A 24,332-nucleotide genomic window follows, 5' to 3' on the forward strand; every position below is an offset into this window, starting at 1 on the left:
TAATACACGTGAATGCGAGGCAGATGGAGTTTGGTGTGAGCATTAGGAAATGAGCTCTAGACAGCTGAAGATAGTGGGAATTAAAAAATTAGCTGTGGGCAGCTGGAGCATGGTTAGAATAAATACTAAACAGCTGGAGTATAATAAGAAAATAGAAATGAGCGCGGGACAGCTCGAGGAAAAGTTGAAGTTACGAGTACTGTACTAAAGAAATATGTGTAAACACACATTTAGCACTTGTCAGCTGGGGTTGAAAATAATGAGGGGATAATGATACGAGTTACGACCTACGGAAAATTCATGAATATAATCAATGTTGTTAGAGAGGAAAACTTACCTTTGATTCGTAGAATCTTTGATAGGACAGACTGAGCTCGTCACAGCGGTACACCATCCTGCCGATCCCGATGCGTCATGCAGTACAGCGAAGACACGTTATAATGTAGTTGACGTTCTTGCAACTAAGTTTCAACTTAAGTAATTCATTAGCGGGCAACAAAGAGATTGGCAACGACTAACTGAATCACTCAGAGTGTGTGACAAAGATCGAATTATCAAGGAACAATCACACTCAATAATGGGCGTAAGTAGAAGGGCATATATTAGCTTTTGCATCAACACGGTCACATGCGAAAAGATGTCCGAAAAACTGCCTTCACTGTCACGATTCACGAAACAAAATACTGTTAAAAAACAAAGCGCTTAAATTCTTTGAACACCTAATCAAAGACTACGAGAGTAACTGTATGTATTTGCTCTTATTCGCGCTACTAAAAACCCTGTAACATAACATAATAATCATGAGCGATCATTAATAAATTCGGGCATAACAATTTTGATGTATATATATTGTCGGTAAAACGCGCAAAAGTCTTTATACGATGAATATTACCGACGACAGAATAATTACTAGCATATTGTAATGCAACACAGTAAAAGTATTATGAACAACCGAAGGGAAAACGTTTGTATTGAATGGAAATGGAAATCAGTCACCCCATTTCATTCTGTTTTAAGAAGAGTATAAGGCGCATAAATCGGGAACTGTCCGCCACATTGTATAAAAACCTCCATCCATTCATCTAAAATGAAAAGGTTATGGAATTTTTTTTTTTTTAAACAAAGGCCATGCAGATTTATCATACTTCTTGTCGCCATTTAGTTAGCTGCATATTTGATACACCGTGTTTCAAGTTCCGGACCGCGGTTTAATTGCGGACGATTCTAGTGTCAACTGCAAACGACATCTATATACGTAGTCAAAAATGATTAAGAACTAGTCGAATTTGGAGGTCAAAATGTAATAATTTCACCTTAAAATAAATTAATTAAACATTATACCTTACATTCGATTGTATATTTATTAATGATTTAACACAGTCTTGATAACTTTGATGCTTAGTTTACTATAGGGGTAATCACGTTAACGCTCTTCGTTCATAATACATTATTAGCTTTGAGGATAACTTTCTTTCAAGGAAAAAAGGTCCCTCAGCATCTTAAGTCAACAAGAATGCTCTCAAATTTAATATTAGTAGGTATTCAAGAAACCTGGAAATAATCAACGACGCGGCAAAGAGAATACAGTGCAAATGAATAACTCGCGTGCCTTGCAACTACCAAAAACGGTGGCGTACGAAAATCTACATATTCCACAATATAACACTGAAATTATCATTATTATTTTTTGTGTTCTCAAAACCTTCATTTTTCATCAAGGAATTCAAGTAATCAACGAAGCGACTCATAACCTTTAACAGGATCTATAATAATTAGTAAATGCACCGACCGTATCAATTTTATAGAAACGTTTCACACTCTGACTCCAGGATCGTACAACCAAGCAAGAACTGCAATTTATTTTGCTAGCAAAGCGAATGAATGCACCTTATACACGCTCATCTGGATTGTTCCGCTAAATGAAGCACATGTTTTATCTCCTCACCTAGCTGAGGTCTGAGCGCTGTTAAAATTCGGGATTCGCAACCGGAACGGCATCTTGCAGTGCCGGCGGAACAGCAAGTGTTCCGACAATTCTCGACCGGACGTTGTAACACGTAGCACGGAAATACTACCAACACCAACGACAACAAAGTGAATGAAAGCATAAATATACCAGTCCATTGACTGAATAGTAGTAGCAGTAGTAATAGTAGCAGTAGCAGTAGTAATAGTAGCAGTAGCAGTAGTAATAGTAGCAGTAGTAGTAGTAATAGTAGCAGTAGTAGTAGAGGGATGGTATATAACAGTTCTTTGAGAAACTCCGTTGATCTGTCATTAAATAACCAATAATGATAGAGTACTGGAAATTTTTCATGACTCGCTGCAGCATTCCACTAACCAAAGCAGACTCCTACAGTTTCTTCAAGCGATCTCATTGAAAATTACCTAGTGACGACTGAATCTAGATTCAGTAAAATACCGACTTAACACATTTTATCCATTCAGGAGTTAAAGATAATCATGCCAGATCATTTTTACAATGATCCAACCTGTGACATGTAAAAGTGAGACAATAAGGCAGAATATCACAAGTCATCGGCGGCGAGACAGCGCGAGTCAGCCAGGTTAAGCTATAGAGGAAGGGAGCCTTCGAGGTATAATAAGAAAGATCGATAAATGTACTGTGCGCCCGTGCTGCTCGGACAATATGTTAGGCCAGATGTGTGGAGGTACCAACACACGACACGCGCTAGTTTCACTCGTATGAGGCAGTGTAGGCAACTTGTAAACATTCAACGAGATTCAGCGCCGATTTTCTGCTAGGCGTCTTGAAATGAAAAGTTGGCCGTTCGGAAGAGAGCGTTGAAATTAGTTGGTACAGTTTTTTCTCAGTACTACGATATTATATACTGGTATTGTTTAGGTAGAGATGAGAGAATTTCAGAGAGACGAAACCACGAAATTTTACAATTGGACATTTCATGAGGCTCGTGGTTTGAAAGTAATTGAACTCGTCAAGAAATACAGATTTCAAGATCGACAGCATAAAACAATTAGTATAAATACATAAATATTCAACCTATGCTAAGAAGGGCGTTGTGAGGCTCACATACATCTTAGTAAGACGAGTGCATGCTTGAACTTAACGAACAAAAAATACGAGCGGCTTTCAAGCGAGTCAAGGCCAACAGGCGGCCTGGTAAGTCGGACGGTACAAGCAGCTGGATCACTGAACATACAAGAGAGCGCTCAAAAAAAAAAAAAAAACGAGGATAATTCTGAAGCAGCGGGCTTGACCTCATAAGGTCGTGCTTTAGAGTAACATAATTCCTTGATTCATTGAAATAGAGGTTTTCAGGTTTCGTACAGTTCGGCTAAATACTAATTTTCAGTTGGCTATAGATATAATTACACAAGGAATAAGATGAAAATTTATTGTCAATTGATTCTTTATGATTTTAATTTCACGGTAATCTTGGACGGAGCAGAAAATGGTAAATAAATCAGATGACAAAGCTTAGGAGGACAGAGCTGCCTGGAAGGGCAGTTCAGACATGCCGGACAGGCCTTGCGCAAGTTCAATAAGCTCGCAGTGGAATGTTCTAAAGAGTACACGAAGCAGAAAAATCTCCATCACAATGCAGTAGTCAAGATGTTGCATAATTAATGCTTGCAAAAAATAAGAGAGGAGGTCTGCAAGTAGGTCAGATTTAGGAGCAATGCCATCTTGATTACTATATAAATCTACAAAAAATGGGCTGTGTGGTTGCGCAGCTACGAGATCGTTGCACCACATAAAAAGATGACCTGAACTGGATGCCTTCAGTTAGACAGTTAACGGGACAAAATTCATTACAAATTTACCGTTTTCGTTTTTTGCATCGTCGGCTGATATATATCCATTTATTTTCGGAAAAAAATTAATTACATGAGGCAGAAGGACACATGTAGTCTCTTTATACACCATTGAGTTTACTGATATACAAAAAATGAGCCCATACTATAACAGAAACAGCGTCGATCAGGGGACCCCTATATATGGACAAAATCAGAAAACAATAAAAAAAACTTCTTTTCCTGCACAATCCGGCAACTGAAGGACGATTATATGAACTTTCTCAGAGCCAACGTCGCATGAGACGGTGAATATTACCAACCCGCAATCCTCGATATCAAGAGAGTTTAGGGGGGAATGTAACAGACCCTGAATCGAATCTCAAAGGTTTGCATTCCAGGTGAGTCCTGCGCTAGGATACCTGTTATGGGAACTCACAAAAACATGCATAAATTGGTATTTTCACACATATTAAATGGACCAATGTGTGCACAAAATTATCTTGCACATCACGCACCTCTGCGCGGGTCAGGACTGGTAGGGTAAGTTCCATTTAGTGTACTACTCTCTTCGTGATGCATTCTGCTCCGTAGAGACAGCAAGAGATCGGAAATGCCAAGCGCCTCTTTCGCAGCAGCCCTTATATATATGGGCAAGCGCGGGGTTTATTATTATTCTACGAAGCATTTATCGTGGCGTCTGGTTCAAACGAACCTCGAAGACATGTTACACATAAGTTTAATAGCAAGCCAATAAGGAGACCGGATAAAAATGACCAAGCACTTGATTCATAGACTCAACGAAATAGCGCCGTCTTTAGGCTTAGAGGGAACTTCTGCAACGAAAGACCAGCCACATTCAGACTCAAACCAAGATGGCAGATCGGTTTCGCAACGGTTATGGCCTCTATTGTCAGATTTAATAGCACGGCATTTAACGTCGGTAGATTCTCAAAGCGTATAAGTCCTCTTAGTCAAAAGAACTTGCTTATGAACATTTGTGACGTAGTTTTCAAACACGTTTGCTTCAAAGCACCTGCCCAAAGTCTTCTCTCTGACTCTGATTAAGTTCTATTTTGAGATATTCTTTCCAACGACAATTGCTGAATATATTAGAAATTGACGTAACATATTACAGGGAATACTACAGAACCGAACATTTAGTTTGGCATTTTTTTTTCGTGGTTACACGATTTTCATAGCAGTATGGACAAACTTCCCGAGCCATTGATAATAACGCGTAATGATTAAAACATGGTCAAAACATGGACGCATTTCACTTTTCGAAACTACCTCCACCTTAAAATTTAGGAATAAAAGCCTCAAAGAGTCCTCTTGAAAGCATGTCCCATTGAACGCCAAAAAGCCTACAGCTCGTGCCCGCTAAAAATCACCGGCAATGATCCTCCAAGAGTCTAAGTGTCGAGAAAGCGGTAAATTAGAGCCCTAAACGAAGCTGAGCGGAAGACGAAGTCAAGCTAGGCTGCTGGAACAAGTAGCGCCTGAACGATGTAGTGATGAGAGAAACTTCAAGGGATGTTGCGAAGGATCGCTGGTCTAGAGATCTGCTAGTTGAAGAGTCGCAATGCAAGCATGACAAAACAAACTCTTGGATCCTATAGTACTTCACTTTTCTAATGTTTTGTAGAATAGAAAAAGAAGTGGATTGAGAGCCAGAAGAGTGAATCGAATGTATGATCCACAAAATATAATCACTAAAGTGAAAATACAAAAATTGTTGGCCAAAGGTAAATTAAGGGGCGATCTTGAATTTTTCCCTTCGTGTTGGGTATTGCAAAGCACCAAACGGCACTTGAAAAAGTGTTAAAAACAATAATTAAATAGGTTCTGAATCAATGTCTCTTAAATACTCGACGTGAACGAAACCAGTTCAACGATTTCACGGTATTCAAGCATGCAGCTTCAACATTAATTCCCAACAGACAACAAACGCATATACATCTTGTCACGCACGCTAAAAAATAGAACAAGAACAGCTGGCGCATTCGCCAAAGTGCCAGATAGCCTCGCTAAGAGCACCAGAAGCATATCACACTTGAATGTGACATGCAGGCTTGAAGCCTCGAACGTCACTTAGTCCTGACCATTTGAGATCAATAGAGACAAGTGAGTGAGGGTCAATTGAGAAGGGTTTTATGCGTGTTCATGCGACGCACCCATGAGCTGTAACAACTGCTACCACGTTAGGATAACTTTTTGGTTCGATGATTGCCACAATCAAGGTCAATGAGGGCCAATTGTGGAGGGCCTGTCTAAGTTTCTTTGCGCGTGCCACGTGGATGCAGAAAGCCAAGTGAACTCAAGAGTCCTGAACTAAAGAACTGTGAACGCAGATATTGAGTCAGTCATGTATCATACTTCAAGAAGCATGATGCGACCGTACGGGTAAAAAAACACACACAATAAAAGTAAAAGACACAAAAGTCACGTTAGAATAACCAGCAATACATGACCAGGTGAATACAGAACGGGGTTGCAGAACTACAGAAGCTTACACAAATTAATCAACAAATGTGTGTCGCTTGTTTTCCCATGTTCAGAACAAAAGATACCACATTAAAACAGACAAAAACGCTGCTATTAACTTGATGAAACAGCGCTTTAGCCACTTGTGTCGCGCAGCGCTGGTCAGCTCGCTACGCAGCGTTCGAGGGAGTTTAAATCGCTGCCGAGGGAGTTTAAATCGCGAGCAGTCCAGGCTTCCAATGCGAACATCAAGAACCCAGATTCAATTAACTCGTTAATTTTATCTTTATTATCTTGTTGCATGGATAATAAGTGTGTCATTACTTCAAGAAATAATCGCGCAGTTGGGTTTCTTGAAATGAAAGCCGACAAATCAATACAAATGAACGACTGGAGAAGTGAAGTAAAAACAAATGCTACAGTAGAGTCGAATTTCAATTTATTACCAATTAAATTTTGTACTGAAATAAAATATACATAAGCACCATTGTGTTTCTCAGGAATACTTAGGTATAATAAATATACGCAGAGTTCATAAATGACATTTATTTCATGACTTAAAAGAAACATCGGTAGTAAATCCGAGAGCAAGACTATAAGATTCAAATCTGTTTGCGGGCTTCGAACCGTATCCGCAATCTGCTACGTGAGTGGAGAACTCAAGTAGGAACTGAAAACTCGTTAACGGCTCAAGACTTGAGTAAAGAAACTAATTTCACTTCATGCAATACTTCGGTCAACGAATTTAGCACGGGTAAGGTGAGCATGCGCGTGCCTAATGTTTGATGCATAGACTTTGTGGTCAAAAATTCATTATTTCCAGTTCAAACGGGATAATTTTTGAGTTCTGCTGTTATACATTAATCATTAGCCAGAAGACAAATGATTAACAGAAACGAGATTGAAAAACTTTAAATTCATGAAAAATGTTGTGACACGTTAAAATAATGAGAGTAGAGAGCATGAAATGATTAGTTATATATTGCAAGATGACATTTAGCAACACGGAACACCATCGTCCGTAGATTCATGAATGACATAGAACCATCTGCTGGCATGTTTAAAGCACACAACCACGCTGATTTATATTTCCTTACACACGTATTTCTCACGGCGCAGAACTTGTCCCGAACAACACACACAAAACACGTTAAATAACAATAAAGTTATTTTAGAATATGCCGGACGCAGCGCCGCTACCGCCTTCCAACGTGCACGACCCAGTTCAACGAGAGACTGAATCAAGCTCGCTCCCCAACTCAACAAGACTTGCAGCAAATACAGCCACGCAACCTCCCTCCCACCCATGCATCCACACCGACCTTATACAATCCCGACACCTACAGGGCGCTCGCCTTGAGAGCTCCCGAGAATACGAATTGCAGCTCAGAGCAGGTATGGTATCTAGAATCCGTTTAAACACATTGAAGATTGACGAAAAAATTGCACGCAAATGCCACGATGAATACAAACACTTGGGTTACGGTCGAGAATGGTAAAAATAATTAAAGATGGCGCCACGACTACCCGCATGCTCGAGACAGGCATCAACCGCCTCTTATTCCAAGGCAGTTGCCATCATTCGCAACTCAGGCACAATATAGAACACGAGCATTTGAACGAATCTTCAAGTAGTGAGATAAAAAGAAAACGTAAATGCAGGATGTAATTCTACAATTAAAAATTGAGAATTAACATTATTAATGGTGCAGCGACGATTAGCAGCATTAAATCTTGTATTTACGTAAGGCCATTGGCTGTTTACTTTGAAATTTAATGCATTAATGAAATAAGAAATTTCCGAACGAAGTTAAGAAGAAACATGATAGCAAATTAAGGTGCGGGTAGATGTGCCAAAAACTCGAGCCAATTTATTTACTGAACATATACGCGATAACGGACGCAAATCAAGGGTATATAACAGGTTTGCATCGATCGCCGTAGTCAAACACTCAAATAGTTCACTTCAGAACAAGAGATATATATAAATTTTGCCTAATCTAAAAAGAATAAAATGGCGTGAGCGCTGCGATTCAAAATTTTAATGAGCAAATAGCGTCAAGTCAGCAAAAATAACCTTGAGCGGAAATATTTTGAGAGTGAAATAATATACAATTTTTACAGCAATTGGCAAAAAGAAGCGATGCTTTCTCTCTTGCGAAGAAAAAGCAAAAGAGGCGATGAAGCGAGATGCGAAGCAAAAGGAGCGATGTCGATGAGAAGCATAAGCAGAAAAGGGTGACGATGGAGCGAGAGATGGCAGGTTCCCATACGACGGTCGGACAGCAGGTCAAAGCAACCTAATATGGGCTAGGAAACTGGGAAGGTTGAAGAGCAGCACTAGGCATGAGGCTGGAGAGCAGCACTGGGCATGAGGCTGGAGAGCAGCACTGGGCATGAGGCTGGAGAGCAGCACTGGGCATGAGGTTGGAGAGCAGCACTGCTTGCGTACACTCAAAGACAAGTTTGTACATAGCTAGTTTCACAAAATAAAGTCCAAACTCACTTACCTGCAGTTACTGTCTAGTTTCTGTTATCTGCTTCGTGATACCAGAAAAATAGATGGTCTAATCTTAAATCGTGTTTCACCACCAGCTAATCATCTGAACTTACAGAAAATAGGAGATAATGAAAATCCATTTCCGGATCAGTGTGCTGTTTACATGTTAAAGTAATCAAGAATACACTCTCCAGAAATCTCAGCGGACTGGTATCAGGCCAAGGCTACACAAGGCTCGCTCATAGTAATAGGATATGTCGATGTGATAAAAAAAATTACAGCATGACTTTACCCAGCAAATGGTTGAAAACACAGATCCCGTTAACGGGAAACTTGGAAACCATAGCGATCGATAACATAGACCAAAGAACCGGGTTCAGCATTCACGAGGAGATGTGGCAAGGAGCGATCGATAACATAAATCCAAGGAACCGGGTTCACCATTCTCTAAAAAATGTGGCAATGACCGATCGATAACATAAACCCAAATAACCGGGTTCACCATTCTCTAAGAAATGTGGCAGTGACCGATCGATAACATAAACCTAAAGAACCGGGTTCACCATTCTCTAAGAAATGTGGCAGTGACCGATCGATAACATAAACCTAAAGAACAGGGTTCACAATTCTCTAAGAAATGTAGCAGTGACCGATCGATAACATAAACCCAAGGAACCGGGTTCACCATTCTCTAAGAAATGTGGCAGTGACCGATCAATAACATAAACCCAAGGAACCGGGATCACCATTCTCTAAGAAATGTGGCAGTGACCGATCGATAACATAGACCCAAGGAACCGGGTTCAGCATTCACGACGAGATGTGGCAGGGAACGATCGATAAGGGGAGTGAGTATCCGGTCGAGACGCACGTGCTGCTTCACATCTTCCGGGGCCTGCGGTCGATGCTTTAATTACATCAATGACATCGAGCCAGTAGTTACCAAACAGCTGACATTCGCTGGATGGCGGTAGGCGATGCCCTTGTACCAAACCAGATCATCAAACAACACTTACAGAAGCTCACCCCCACATGGATGATTGCACTGCTATCATGCCGAGTCATTCAAGAAGTTTGATTGCGCGTGCGTGGTATAATTAAATAGCTTAGGAGTATTCTGCGATACCATAATTAAAATCATAGAATAAAGAAGCCATTACTAAAATCCACTAACACAAAGCGACGAAAACACTTGTCCATACGGACAAGAAATTGGATAGAATCACACATAAATGTCGAACAGGTCCAAAAAGATAAAACCGTACAGAAAGAACATAGTCCCAAACCAAGAAGTCGATTGTTACAGTCCTTCGGTAAATTAACAAAGCCACGCAAAATGCGGGCTGTTTTGAAATATTAGACTACTAAATACAAGCAAACGCACCTTACAATTAGTCTAATTATCATTATTATGTTACCTTATTCAGCTACAGAGACCAAAAGGCGATCGTTACCAATGATGACATGTTATGTCATGTCCCACAAGAGATGTAACAACAGCAAGAGGCAGAAGTTCTCAGAATGGCTCGCGCGCTATACACGAATTAATTAACTCAACGACCCTCCGCATGCAACCAGTAACCACCAATCAAGAATAAACAAATATTTCTCAAAATAATTATGTGTCGAAAAAAAATTCACTGACTTATACAGTAATAAAATATGAATGTGATAGACAAACGAAGTCACGAAGTTTTATAAAGTAATGTAGCGGAGTCACATAACAAGGGATACGAGCCTGATACGGAAAAGAATGGTCGAAGGATTGGAATTTATAATAGGAAACCTCATGTGGTGATCCAGAAGGCATATTATGTAGTCTTAGTTCATGAGTAATAAGGTGCAAAAGTAAGCATACAGTCGCATATGCTGTTATGGCAAAGGCCGTGGATGACCGTGAAGCCAGCCGTGTAGCAAATAGCCTAAACCTAACACAGAGACGCACACAATAGCAGCGTGTAAGAAGCAATGGGCAAGAAAATAGGTCACTGCTCAGGAGGAGTCGGCTCCCCTGCAATAGATCTCACAAGAACCTCGCAGTCCCCCTTCGTAGAGTGGAGCGTGACCAGCTCGCTCTAGGGCGGCAGCAACGTTTGGTCATTACGGCCCCACGTGCCTACGTCTTCTACGCAGGCTACGCATATTCTTCTTCCTGATACAGCTGTCACTCAAACGCTTTTCTTTCTTCTTCTGCTCAAACTGTCAACTATTACCAATGAATTTAATGAAAATTACGATACAATAGGTGTAACTTCTGCTGAAATATTGGTGCCGATTGAATATTTTTACTCATGATTTAATACATAGCTAGGGGAAATTTATGCGTTGTGATGAAGCTGCAATAGACGCAAGTGTTGATAATGCAGCACAAATAGTTGATCAGCCGCGTCGTTGGTCATGTTCACAAAAAGATGGGCATAATTTGACTGACAGCATCTTAATCGACGGCGCAAAATTTTTGCAGTTAATATTCACAGGGAACCATAACTTATAAAGAAGCTTGTACACCTCTTTCTCGTTTCTTAACTGAATGCTACATCATCAATCATAACAGTGCTCCCGTGTTTGATCTTCCATGTATATAAATTAAACCTATACCTACACAATATTTATATTTCTTTACTTCAAAAATGCTCTGTAACTGATCACAGTTCATAAAGTAGATCAGCGTACGCTTCATGAACATCGTTATTGGGGACATTCCCCCCACAAAAAATAAAAATAAAACTGCGCCAAGACGTCGTCCGTCAACGGATGAGCAATTACTGATTCCGGGGCTACGAAGGGAACATTCCCGGCGCGCCAATAAATATGCGGAGCGCGTGAGGCAACAGAAAAAAACGTACCACGCAGGGGAACAAGGCTTCTCAATGGCGGAAAATATTTCAGAAAAATAATGACCAAACGCATTTCTATGAATTGACTAGTCCAAAAATTCGAGGTGCGAGACGGCGAAATCAAAATACATGACATTTAAATCCGTTTGCATCACTCAATAATGACACGAGAACTCGTACAGCATGAAACTGCGGCATACCAACGTAAAAACATTCTGTGACCACTTACATGGGATGAGAATTTCCCCAGCCCAGAGATGGCTGGGTCAAAATTGAGGAAAATATATGACAGAAAATAGAGTGATATTCATTGCATACTCGGAGGTAGGAAATAGGTTTACGATTCCAGGTTCTCACAAGACTACATAAAAATATTGTAGCCGCTTACAATGAGCGCGCCACGACAGTGACACGGGAGGGGGAGAGGTGCGTGGCACGAGTGCTCCCAGTGGACAGAAAGAACGCACAGAAAATGGTACAGCGTGAATAAGATCTGGAGTCGTAGAATTTATACGCGTACCACGTGCGCGCGAAAGTAGCCATAAAACACAACGCGAATGAGCTTTTACGAAAAATATTACTTATGAAACATATTCATAAGCAACATAAAATATCTAACGCGTGGAATCAATACGTATATAATTTAAATATGCGCTGTTCATCGAAAATAGCGCTTAAGACTAGTTCAAGAATTGTCTCCAATTTTGCTCTTGCGCTGCTGCCTCGTGATTATAGCTTTGTATTCTGGACCCCATAGTCACTAGATAAATTAAACACAGCATTTATTTTGATTTGTTGCACAACTAAAATACAGCAAAATCAATACAGACAGCAATTTTGCGAAGCCAATACAGCCAGGAGTTATCACAAGCACAATAAAGCTACGACAGTATATCAGGAACTACACAGGTAATTTTTTATAATGCAATGTCTTCATGTACATCTTCAATGAAAGCGGCTATCTGCATATAATGCTGAGATACGAACGTGATTGAATTTAAAGACTAAAACTACACCAACAAAGTATTTAAGAAAAACGAAGAAACGAAGAACAATACCAGCAAGGCAACGATAAATGAATCTCGAAGACACAACGTCGCCATGCTCCCTAGTAGTTCGCCGTAGGTCGAGACATAAACAATCCACATATCGCATGGCACAGCAAAGCATAAGAACGTCGGCTCTCTCTTCAACCATCAGGCAGTACGTGACGGTACCGCAGTGTTGCGGATCACGAGCCGCAGTGCAGCATGCGAGTCTCTTCTCAAACACAGCGCATATTATTTCGCCATCCAGTACTTGTGCATGCCGGCTTAGATCTCAATGAATCGTAGTGCAATAAGTGTGTCACTTCTCTCTCACACTGTACAGTGCGCCTGACCATCAAATATTTGCACCAGCTTAGGTCTAAAGGAAACCCATCCCACTTACATGGGATGAGAATTTCCCCAGCCCAGAGATGGCTGGGGAAAATTGAGGAAAATATATGACAGAAAATAGTGATATTCAGAGCTGAACAGAGAAAATAAAGTCAAGCGGATCAAGAGTCAAGAGAAAATAAACCCAGAACGTGGGTTTATTTTCTCTTTTAAATATTGCGGTGCATCCCACAAACAACACTGTTTTAAGGGCTTGGGCTCCAAGAAAGCAATGAAGTAGAGGATCAAAAGTCGCATTGCTTGAGCATTCGCTCTGGAATCGAGCAGTGCAGATTTGACGCTCCACCTCAAGCGTACACCGTCTATGCCCTACGCTTTTGCATGAACCATGTAGGCACCAAGATTGGTGCGCACCGCTACATAGTATCTCGCAAAATGACAGTAATTGTTGAGCAGTAAGTATCAATAGCCAATAATAACCCTGTCAATAATCGAAAAACATTCAACTACAATACTATATAGTATACTGAATATATGCATTTGGTGCATATAGTATAGATATAGTATAGATATAGATATAGTGCATATATTAGATACAAATACCTTCATGTTAAGGTATCAGATGGATAAAAAAAACTTCCCGACTTTCCAGGTATAACCAACACGACAATATGAGGGAAGTCAAGGGAAACTGACAAACACATAGGCTCGACACCTACGCTCAATAATTAGTGCGCCATCGAACACCTGACAGAGGGCAGGACAATCTGTATCGATCCCACCGAAGACATAGTAGACTATTTACCCAACATATCGCCGCGGCGAACAATATTGGTCCGCGTTCATCAAAGCAGTCAAGCTATTCTATAGTGTAGCAGGTAATGGGCACCGAACAAGGGGAGGAGGATGGCATTTAATAGAAGCTTACATAAAACACAAATGTAACTGAATTCCGCCACTTCATGCACAGGAAAGATTACGTGGAGTTTCGTCTATATCGGAATAACTCGATCAGATCACGAGTAATTTAATTATGACAAAGTAAACAGTACCGGATATGATGGCCAAATGAATGATTTAAAAATATTTAGATCTAAAAGGCACAGTTTTATTTTTTCTCATTCAAAGCATGGAAACAGAGAATGTTATATCTATACGAGGGGCATCCGGAAAGTAGTACCCGTTTGGAAATTGAACAAAAGGAAGTAAATATTAACAAATGTAAACATATTTATTGAAAAGAACATGTATTACACTACTTCTCTACATAATCTCAGGACAAATTTAAGCATTTGTCGTATCGTGTCATGAGTTTTTGTATACCAGTATCATATGCCTGCGCCGCCAGTGTTTCTGAGATCGGCAAGGTGTACTGCTCATCGATTTCATGACCCATGGAGACACAATCAAGTTCAATGCAATTGTGAAACATTAAAATAATTACGGCGGGCAATTCAAAATCGACGGTAAGATTTGTTACCTACTGGCATCATTTTCCTGCACGATGATGCCATGCCGCATACTGCTCGGACAACACAACAACTTCTCCAAAAATTCCAGTGGGAAATTTTCGACCATCCACCCTACAGTCCGAACTTGGCTCCTTCAGATTTTCATCTGTTTACGAAACTCAAGGACTTTGTGGCTGGGACAAAGTTTCAAAATGACAAAGAACTGAATAAACACGTGACTGCGTATCTCAATGCACTGGCGGCAGAGGAAAATGACACTGGTATACAAAAACTCGTGACACAACAAGACAAATGCTTAAATTTGTCCGGAGATTATGTAGAGAAGTAGTGTAATACATCGATCAATAACGGAGGAAGATGACCTCGGCAAGGACCACGTGGAGTGCGACGCGGTGACTCATGCCTGGGGAGTCTCGACCGCACCTACTGACGCACGGGCGATGAGGACTAATACTTTTAGAAGCACAAACGGTGCAATTACGTAGACATGTCTACTAACTATCGCGGATTTACGTTGCGAAAAAGATATGGAAAATGAATATACAGGCTAACGGGAAATGTGCGAGGACCAAAGCCATGTGGAGTTGCAGAAAAATATCATCATTACAATTTGAATAAATGGCATGTATTTGATTATTGCAATATTAAAACAATGAAAATGATACAAAATATTTTAGAATGTAAAACAAGCAAGAAGCTCGATAAAGACAGTACAAACCCAGGTCGTCCTTGTAATTGCAGCAAGACGAAACCAAATAACCAGTACTGAAAATTCAAGGATATTATGGCTTGGCTTCAGTACGGAGGCAAACCTGTTCAAGTGCTATTTTTTGCTTAGGGTGGCTGGGAGCTGAGGAAGTTTGTAAGATGAAGTCACGTTTGTATGAAGAAGTTAGTTCGGCGTTGATCAGATGGGAGTAAAATTCAATATTCTTGACTTTGGGGCGAATGTGAACAGAGCATGCAATAAATACTGAGTTGAGTATTAACTATCTACGTACATTTAACACCATTAAATAAATGATCAAACCTACATCGTTAAAAAAATAAATTTAAAAAATACAACACAGTACACAAAATTAACGCAATTCCGATAAGAACGTCTGAACATCATTCTTCGTCATTGCTCATCGAGTTACTTATACAACAACGATTTTCATATAAAATGTTTTTTAGGGCACAGTAATAATGTTGAGTTGATACAGTCTCACGAGGATCAAAGAATAGCACAGAGAGCGAGATACGTTGTAGCGGTAGCATCAATTAAGTAAGGCGGATACAGTGCTTTCATCGTAACATGAAATTTGAACACAATTCTGATCACGCTACGAGTTATAAAACCGCGCATGAACTATCTCTTATCTGCAGTACACTTGAGTTAATGCTAAAGGCGTATCGATTGACACGAGAATTAAAAGTAGAAACAATTTAGGGGTATAGAAATGAGAAAATGAAGGATAAAAGTGAGTGGTTTGAACCGAGGCGTCTGAGAAAACGGAAAAGCGTGAGGCATTAACGAAGGCGTCACAAGGAAACGATATAGCGGCGCGAAGAGTAAATCAAGCCGTGAAGTATAAATGAAGGCTGAAGTATTTTGAGGGCAGTTATAGCTCGCACAGGAAAAGAAGCACGCCAGTAAGGAAATGCCAGCAACGCTTCAGACGCGAGGGGAAACAGCTTGCTTGCACTTTAACGCCCTCGAAATCGATTCAAGTTGAAGAAAGGGCAGTCCTGTCGAAGTAGAGTACAAGCTGTAATGTATAAATAAAAGGTTCTTGCTCATTACATGAATCTCCGACTAAAGGATAGGTGTACGAGAGGAACATCACAAGCACCGACTAGGATGAAGAGAAAATTTGCTTAGACGAAAAGACGAATGGCGAAGGGAGCAAAAAATTTGACGGGAAAATTCGCATGGTCACAACTTGAATTGCGGAGATTTGGAAGGTTCCAGTTGGGAACTTATTATTTAAACAAAATAGTACCCAAAAATGATATGCAATTTATAACTGAAATCGATTCAAAAATAAATAAAAGTCTCGAATGAAAACAAAGTAACGAAATAATACACGTATGTTTTTATTATGACGTGTCTATATGACTGAAGTAACAAGAAAATAAAGAATGGATATCATTCAATTTCTACGCCAAAAACTTTATACATATACCTACAGTTAATTGAGTAGAATTTAATCTTTTATCATCAACTAATTTAAAGTCACTCCACTAGCAGATCACGCACTGTCACCACGAAGCATATGTTCCCCATATTCCCGACAAATAACATTAGTTATTATTGAAGGAAGTAGAGGCGAAAACTTGAGCGCTTGCCAGACTTCTAATGCAGGCAGGCAGCTTCAAGCACTGACGCACTGCCAGCATCGCTTATGATTTGCCACGTAAAGCGTCACAGTGCAGCTTATATGAGCGTCAGAGGCTGAAAAGCAGCGATAACAATATGAAACAATAATATCTTTAATACGTAGCAAGTTTTACACATATATAACGCTGATGCATTAGGTGATTCCTAAAAGTGAATAAATAAAAATAATATGCTTCGAATCACCGATTTCATGAGAGAATGCATGGTTATAAAATGAAACTTGTCATATGTTGCCTTCATTCATTATTGAACCTAATCATAATGTTCCATCAGATCAGTAGTTATCGAATTGGTTTTTGATCAATTTTAGAGCCTAGAACAGAAGGGATGAATATATCTTCTCAAATTAACTTACTAAGAGCCTTACAAGATTTTTATGATCAAATAAAATTGAAAAATATTTTCCACCAAGAAACTTTTATACAGGGCACAAAGTGACAGAAAGCCATCGTGTTTATTCATCAGATATGATAACATATCTGACTAAAACAACGCCGATAAAACTCGAGGACTATAGCGTATCGTTCAAGTGTACCTAGTAGACAGGCAAGAGAGGCAAGCTGGCTGGCAGGTTTAAATATATTTATTAATATTATTAACCATGCATCAACAACCACGTCCACGTCTACTTGTAAATTCATAGATTGAGACATAGTTAGTATAATCTTTTACCGACGTATTTTTTTAACGCATGAAATCTGATTCACAGTCGAAAATAACTGAAAAGAAACTGACCGTAAAACTTACTTCGATTCTCATACGACAAAAACTGTCTATTGATGGTGCCAGCAATCGGCAAAGCTACCAAAATGTTTAAGAATACTTTTATGTATTGAACGGAACTCATCTCAGGATAAGCATGAATGAATAAGTATGCTTTGCTTCGGCCCGCGAGATATCATCCACCTTACAAGACGGAATCAAGCTGGAACGTCGACTGTAGAATCAACTTGCATCATATAAAATTGACAAAACTCATAAAACTTAAGTCATTTATCTTAAATTCAGCTCATTAAATTCTATCCAAAGAGCTGAATTTATGATGTTCGGCACATATTCAACTCGAATTAAAAACGGAATACACCTGATGGTCTAATTCCTATAACCGAAAAATCATTGCTGATCCGTTCATAAAACATCGACAGTTCATTTCAATTTTAGCTTGCAAGTTTCTGTGTTTCTTGGTTTGAAGTTGTACCTGGTTTTTGAGAATAACACGTTTCTTTTGACAATACAAGCAAGCAAGCCTTCAGGTCATGCGCACGCACGCATTAACACAGTACATAGCATACGATTGAAATGACCTAGCGAGGCAGGAAGTTTCATGACTAGACCGAGAGTAAAGAGTTAAGAGGGCAGTGCACTTTATTTCACGGTACGATGGCCTCACAGATAATGGCGTAACACGAATGAAATTTAGTAGATAAAAATGTAAAATGGATTCCTCAGTATCAAAAGCAGGCAATGCCACCTCACTTCAATTTGAAAAAAAATCTGGTGCATTCATCTTTCGCGTGACACAGCGTTTACCTTGATTTTAAATGAAATTGGACAATTGTTGCCAAAAGATCAGAAATTGCTTTACCGATCAAGCGTGAAAATAAACCAAAACAATCGCAATGAAGGTAGTCTTTTAACGTGACACTTCAAGAGAAGACAACTAAAATTACTTCGCAAAAATCAAAAACAAACGGGAACGTCCGCAAAAACAACAAACCGAAGCTGCATACATACGAATCATACAAGTAGAGGTTGCAAAAGCTACAGATGCGTCATCACATCAGGCAACGTGAACACAGCAGGCAAAGTTAACTATAAGCAACACGGACATTGCGTTTGAGATCAAGTTCCGAAGCATGGCTCTGCGTTCATCTAAACCGTACGTAGTGCATGACAGTTTTGTTATATTTGAAGAACTAAGCAACTTATCACGTAGGTAGCGACACAGTGCGCTCGAGAGCTACGACTACGACAAAAAATTACATAATCCAGTAACAAACATTTAATTTAACACTGATTAAATTAACCTAATACTCTCCTTCGCACGAAGAACTCCAGCATATATGATATAAAATAGTAATAAAATTAATGTACCTGCTTACATTTCTGTATAGGAAAATATAGCAAGGTTTTACACTATATAAATAATATAAAATTCTAATAAAATCAATGTACCTGCTTGCATTTCTGTATAGGGAAATATAGCAAAGGTTTTACACTATATAAATAATATAAAATTGTAATAAAATTAATGTACCTGCTTACATTTCTGTATAGGGAAATATAGCAAGGTTTTACACTATATAAATAATATAAAATTGTAATAAAATTAATGTACCTGCTTACATTTCTGTATAGGGAAATATAGCATAGGTTTCACACTAGCAGCGGTTGCGTGGTGAGGAGAGTGTAGAGCTGAGCAACACAAGATGTGCCGCGTCTAACAATGAAACTGTACAGCACCATTATAAGCATACATCCACGGCTGAGGAATTTTAATGACTGGAATCACCTCGAGGGAAGGAAGGCGTAACAATGAAGAAGTTACACGAGCAACGCAGAGTGGAGTCTACATAGAAAGTTCTTTCTCAGACGGCGAATTTTATACGGACGTGTCAATAAAATACTCAACTCGGGCACAGAGAATTACAAAATTTATAACGAGTTTCTGTAAAAAATCTTGTCTTCGTTATTTTTCCTGTCCTGAACGCGGCTGATTAGTCTTCATCACAGTACACAAGCCCAACACTTGGAAAATAATGAAGATTTTGCTGATCTTCATTATTGCAGATTTCCTTCGAAACAAAAATTTTTCAGCAAACCGATCACTCCGTAACGCGAACCTGAATTTACAAACCCATCTAACTGAAAATTATTAAGAATATTGTACATAATGTATTACTGCGTTGGGAACGTCATCAAAGTTGATGATTGCATGTGGAGAGCGCGGGAGCAGCAGCGGCCTCGACTGCCGGCCGCCTCAGTTGGTTAAGTGATTGCGTGTTGCAGATCACAAGCGCTCCTCTTAAAATATTAGCTTTTGAGCCAGCCTCTAAATTAACTTTGGTGTTGTACTCGTTGTTTTAGAAGCTTTGATCACTTATGTTTCAAAGTAATTCTTTCCAATTTGAACCATGCAGCCACTATATTTTGGACAGTAAAGAAATAAATTGTATACAGGCTGAATACAATTGAACTGAAAATAGATCAAACAATAACTGCCTGTAATTTTTTCATGTATATGCAAATATTAATAGTTCAATACTAATATGATAAAAAGTTTTCAAATCACAAATTTGGCAATTGTCCATCGAATGGACCATAGCATAAAATTGAAATAAAAAAGGTTCATAAACCCAGCTCACCAGTGCCATCCAATGCAACACTAGGCACATTGCTACAAGCAGCTACTAATAAAGCTAGTTAATTTATAAAACAGAGTGCACAAAAATTTATGATAAAATAAGTCTTACTTTTGAGACATCATCGCTCACTCCAAAGATGACATCCTCCAAGGTACTCACCTGTAAAAAGGAATTACAGGAATAAATTTTGAGTAAACAAGGATAAAAATAATTGATATTTAAGGAATAGATCAAGCATAAATACTGACTTTACATTCATAACTTATAAAGGGTACTCAATATATAAAATATAATAATTGATTTAATAATCAATGCTCAGAAATTAGCACTTTCCTCAAAAAATTTTTGTACAACTTCACAGAGAAAGTCTTTGTATAATATGATTCATTTTATGAATAAACATGATTAGCCTCAATAGGCACTGATAAATTTAAAAAATAAAAAATATTTTAAATTTCCAGCAAAATGAATGCACCCAAAACGTCATGTTGATAATCTCATAGTTGCAGTCCTGTCAGACCATTAAAACTGTGTTCTTTCATTAACAAAACATAAGAAATATGTATCACAAGCTTAATGGTCTCTTTAGTTAAGAAAAAGTTTTTCTTGCTATTTCAAGGATATAATTATCAATTAGAGATTTAGCTTAATACCTATATCTGCTTATCTTGGGAATTGAGCTATGAATTTGTGGCTGAAGAAAAGCTTTCCACAACTTTGAAAAGGGAGCAATAAGGACAAAATTGAACTACATAATAGCTAAGAAATAAATAAATTCATGGTTCCATAAATTGGGAAGAAAAAATTATCTGAGAATACCAAGCAGAAATTCACAAAAGTCACATGTAAACAAGATTGTTATTGCTGGTGATTTTTAAAATTAGAAGCAAACAATCTGTTTCTTAATTATTAGCAAAAAATGAGGCAAAGACCATAAGAATGAATAAAATTGATTTTAAGCTCAGGCATTTTCATGTCATTCATGGATGGCTTACAGTTTGGACAGTTACTATCTAAATTCAACTCCACTCAAGTTGCATGAACTTGCATTTACACTCCTGTCACCCATTCTGAAAAATTTGGCAGAGCCACCTGAGAATGAGAAAAAAATGCCCATGCTGGCAGTAAATGGCACCCATTTTCATACCTCTTTTCTCATTTCTTTCATAGGTTTTATTTGCCTTTCAACAACTGTCATGAACAAATGAATGCACAAGCATGTCTTTGGGTTCTCTAAATGCGCAATTCTTAGACCTACAAAATGAGCCTGTCAGCATGAAAACAAGAGAAGTCTACATTTTTTATTTTTGATGGACATGCAACATTCTTTATCTCTGGTGTACAAATGTTTTGTACAGAAATAAATATATTTTGTAGCCAATTTTTGAAAATCACCCATACGTCACCAGCCTACAATAAAAATTATATAGTTAAAAAATCTTAATTGCCAATATATATTTGACAAGTTTGTAACAGCTTAGTAATTATTATGTGGAAATGATATGTGGTCAAGTGTCATAGTTGCAATGAGTGCTAAGAGGCATTGTGTATTGTATGGTAGAAATCTAAATATTTTGTATTTTACTCAAGAAATCTGGATGATATTTGTATTGTATTGTAGAAATGATTGTGGTTAAGAGCAGTAGTAGCTAAATACTAAAAAGCAACTAGAGCATAATAGATGGTAGTGTTTTTACTCTCTAAGTTTTCTTGTAACTTACTAACTTCATAGTTTTTTACTATACTAGCACCATAACATTAAAGACACTAAAATTATCATTGGTACTCAGCCCTCTCTTGCTGCTGCAATCTGGGATGTGGGGCAGGATTGTCCAAACATTGCAGGTAATAGCTATTGGCTTTTTGGCACCGTTCAAAAAAAGCAGACAAAAATATGCTGTTTTCCTTATTTAATTATTATAATTTTTTATTAGGTGAGAGCCATAAAAACAGGTGAAATTTGATCCAAGCATGGACATTTTGTCTCATAACTCTCATTAAGGGTGGCCTATGCCAAATTTTCCAGAATAGTCACAGTTTGCCAATTGCCAGCCAGGACTTAAGGCTTGTAGTCAAAATGCAGGGAAGTCTGAGAGCATTGTTTTTGTGACCATCGTGTAAAATCCTTGATCTGCCCAAAGCTTGGCCAGTCGCTACCCTCCAGCTTGTACTCTTTGTAATATGATTTCCTAGCCAGACCCTTCTTCACGGCAACTGGTCGCTTTCAGGTGGCCGAGGAATGGCCAATGGTTGGCTATAACTAATTGGACTAGGCCAACCACTGGCCATGTGTTATTCTTTGCCCCTCATTGACTTTGCCTTTACCATGCCACCCCTGGTGAACTGACAGTTGAGTAATTTACAACGTCTCTTTCCCCTCAAACATTGCATAACGTCTCCATTTGAGCAGCTAGTATGCGGGATTTTCCCTCCACGTATCAGCAGACTCAAATCACTCGATCATAACTATTTTTCGGTAGAAATATCTACAACAAGGAGGCTGATCAAGGAATGTCGAGTATACCATTCAATGGAGAATAAAAATTACAACCCGTTTAGATCTCGAAAAAAGTAAAAAGTCGCAGACATGATGAACAATAATATTCAAAGTTTCTTGAAATTTCCTCTCATTAAAACTCTTTTAATACAAAGTTTACATATTTTTTGTTACTGGTCGACGCTTATAAATAAATAGCTGGGTCACTGGGTGAGTATGGAAAAATCCATATCACCATCTCATTTGCGAGTGGAGTAATGTCTATCCTAATTAGTGAAGAAACGCATAGGGAAGAGCCGAGCCTGTTCAAAGCCTCTCGGTTCTCAGTCAGGGCCTTAAATGCACATTGACAATGATGCCACTCAAAAGTCAAAACATCAACCACTTGGAAAATACCTCAAACAAGTACCTTTGCAGTCTTGCAGATTGCATGATTATGATGATGATGTAGGGTAAACGCACCATATTCTGACATCATGGGTAATTCCGACACTTCTCAACTTTTTCCTTTATATTAAGCTTTGTCTTAGTTCCATGCATACGGAGATGGTTGAAATAGTGATGTCATACTATTGCACCCATTGCGCAATATTTCCGCAAAAGAATAGGTCTGGTGGGAAAATGTTAAGATCCTCAGAGAGAAAGTCCACATCACCCAGTGAGATCATCAAAACACATGTCAAAGTTGATAGTTGAACTGGCTCTACCAAATAGTGATAAACTGTTTGTGTAGAAAGAATATTATTGTTTGAGACTGTTAAAAAATTCTTTGAATATATTAGAAATCCTCTAACTTCTAATTATTCTTGTATTTGCCGATTTTAAGTTGCAAATAAATTAATAGGTGATTAGTTAAGAGACGGTTTTAGACACATAAAAACTAATTCCGACACAACTCAGAATTAGACACACACAGCTCCTTCTGAGCTGTGTCATATTCCAACACAGCTCACACAGGGTGTCGGAATTCCAAGACAGGGTGTCGGAATTACAAGTTACGATTTCGAAGTACTGTCAGAATTAGTCTCACAATATGCCAAATATAGTCACATTCACATACAGTGTTGGAATTTAGCAATTTTGTAGATTTGAATTCTAAAGGCTTTTAAATAAATATGGCAACAGTTTGTGATGTTTCATCATTGCTGGCACGTGGCACGTAGTGTAGTGTTTTGAGAGCGACATAAAGCAATCAGAACTTGAGTTGTGCATACGGTGCTCTTTATATTTATAGCCATTTATTTCATGCTATGTCCTTAAGGTGTCGGAATATGGTGTGTTTACCCTAGCTATACTTTTTTCTGAAAGTGAAGGCTACCTATAATAATCCATCCCTACTGTGAATACTAAATAGTCTAAATGCTTTGTGCATTTACAAAGTTAACTTATAACTACAAATCTACAATACATAGTCTAAAATAAAGGTCACCTAGAGTTGGTGCGTACTAGTTCAAACTTTGGAGCCAACACCCAGAGTGGCCCAGGCCCAGCCATCACTAAAACCAAAACAACTTGCATATACCTATTGAACTTATTTCAGAAGTCCCCTAGCAAAGTTACACAAGAGCTTCAAGACTTCAACCATGAACAATTATCAAATCGGCCCAATACTAGCGATCGTCTTTTCTCTTCATT

General features: G+C 38.7%; 1 protein-coding gene across 3 annotated transcripts in view; it reads right to left on the reverse strand.

Annotated features, from left to right (window-relative positions):
• Positions 1-24,332, reverse strand: part of LOC108665701 (formin-binding protein 1-like) — a 72,189-nt gene that overhangs the window by 47,582 nt on the left and 275 nt on the right. For 2 of the 3 annotated variants that reach the window (XM_047880557.1, XM_018152495.2), the window contains exon 1: positions 338-779. The exons of the other annotated variant lie outside the window; for it this stretch is intronic. In XM_047880557.1, coding sequence (XP_047736513.1) covers positions 338-394 — 57 coding nt within the window. In that variant the 5' untranslated portion in view covers positions 395-779. Of the gene's footprint in view, positions 1-337; positions 780-24,332 lie in introns of those variants that run through there. 3 annotated transcript variants of the gene reach the window in all.

This window comes from Hyalella azteca, unplaced genomic scaffold (assembly GCF_000764305.2).
Source record: "Hyalella azteca isolate HAZT.00-mixed unplaced genomic scaffold, Hazt_2.0.2 contig5580, whole genome shotgun sequence".
Lineage (NCBI taxonomy): Eukaryota > Metazoa > Arthropoda > Malacostraca > Amphipoda > Hyalellidae > Hyalella > Hyalella azteca.